Source organism: Gracilinanus agilis, unplaced genomic scaffold (genome assembly GCF_016433145.1).
Source record: "Gracilinanus agilis isolate LMUSP501 unplaced genomic scaffold, AgileGrace unplaced_scaffold52399, whole genome shotgun sequence".
Taxonomy (NCBI): Eukaryota; Metazoa; Chordata; class Mammalia; order Didelphimorphia; family Didelphidae; genus Gracilinanus; species Gracilinanus agilis.
In genome coordinates, this window is record NW_025387353.1 from 1 (window position 1) to 1,332 (window position 1,332).

Sequence of the window (1,332 nt, forward strand, 5' to 3'; positions counted from 1 at the left end):
GGGGAAGAGAGGAGGGAGGGAGGGATGGAGTGAGAGAGAGAGAAAGAAAGAGAGAGAAATAGGGGAGGAGGGAGAGGGAGGGAGAGAGATGATTGGATGGCTAGATGGATGGATGGATGGATGATAGGTGGGTAGACAGGTTGGTAAAGAGACAGAGCATTGATTAAGGGCTTATTATTTTCCAGGCACTGTTTCCCAAAGAGCTTCTCTTTTAATGAGGGAAAGAAATAGCATAAATGATGTTCCAACAAGATATAGTGGAGTACAGGGACAGCTGGGTAGCTCAGTGGATTGAGAGCCAGGCCTAGAGACGGGAGGTCCTGGGTTCAAATGTGGCCTCAGACACTTCCCAGCTGTGTGACCCTGGGCAAGTCACTTGACCCCCATTGCCTAGCCCTAGCCCTTACCACTCTTCTGCTTTGGAGCCAAAACATGGTATTGACTCCAAGACGGAAGGTGAGGGTTGAAAACAAAACAAAGATATAGCCTCATAGCCGGTGGAAGGTCACCTTGGAGGGGACAGACCAGGAAAGGGGTCCTGGCCTCCGGCCGATTGGAGCTGAGCTCTTTCTATCTTCTCTGCGGGCTTTGCCAAATGGTGCTGACTAAAGGCACGAGAGAGCAGCCTTGGCCGAGGCTGCCACGGCGTGTGGCCGAGGTCCCGGGGGTCAGGGCAGGGCTGAGCAGGGAGGTATTAGGCAGCAGGATGGGGGGGCCAAAGGGAGGTTCTTAGCTGCCCCTCCCACCAGGTGGACATCCACATCATGACTCAGCCACCGTCCGGGGAGTGGGTCCACTTTGACACGCTCGTCACCAACAGCAGCGGGAGAATCTCCTACACGATCCCCGAGGAGCAGCGTCTGGGCGTCGGCGTCTACCCCATCAAGATGGTGGTCAGGTGGGGACGGGCTTCGGGGAGGGGGGAGCGGGCTGTCCACGCCAGAGAGAACCTGTGACGCTCTGGAGGGGCGGCCGCCCTCCTGGGCATCCTCGGGGACGCAGAGGTTGGACGAGGGGCTCCCACAGGCTTCCTCCAGAGATGTAGCACGTGGGGCGGGTTCAGGGGAAGCCAGGTGTGGGAACGGGCGGAGGAGAGCATGACCCCGGGGTGTCCGGCGGCTCTTTCCCAACAGGGGGGACCACACATTCGCAGACAGCTACATCACGGTCCTGCCCAAGGGGACAGAGTTTGTCGTGTTCAGCATCGACGGCTCCTTCGCCGCCAGCGTCTCCATCATGGGCAGCGACCCCAAGGTGCGAGCGGGTGCTGTGGATGTAGTAAGGTGAGCCGGGGAGAGACGAGAGCCTGGCCTTCTCCCCCCCTCCTGCCTT

General features: G+C 58.9%; 1 protein-coding gene across 1 annotated transcript; it reads left to right on the forward strand.

Moving 5' to 3' along the window:
* Positions 1-749: 749 nt before the first annotated feature.
* On the forward strand, positions 750-1,283 carry LOC123255793 (membrane-associated phosphatidylinositol transfer protein 2-like; the record flags this gene model as incomplete). Its single annotated transcript, XM_044684525.1, has 2 exons — positions 750-898; positions 1,134-1,283. Coding segments are annotated over 2 exons (299 nt in total), but the record flags the coding sequence as incomplete, so codon positions are not given.
* Positions 1,284-1,332: the final 49 nt, after the last annotated feature.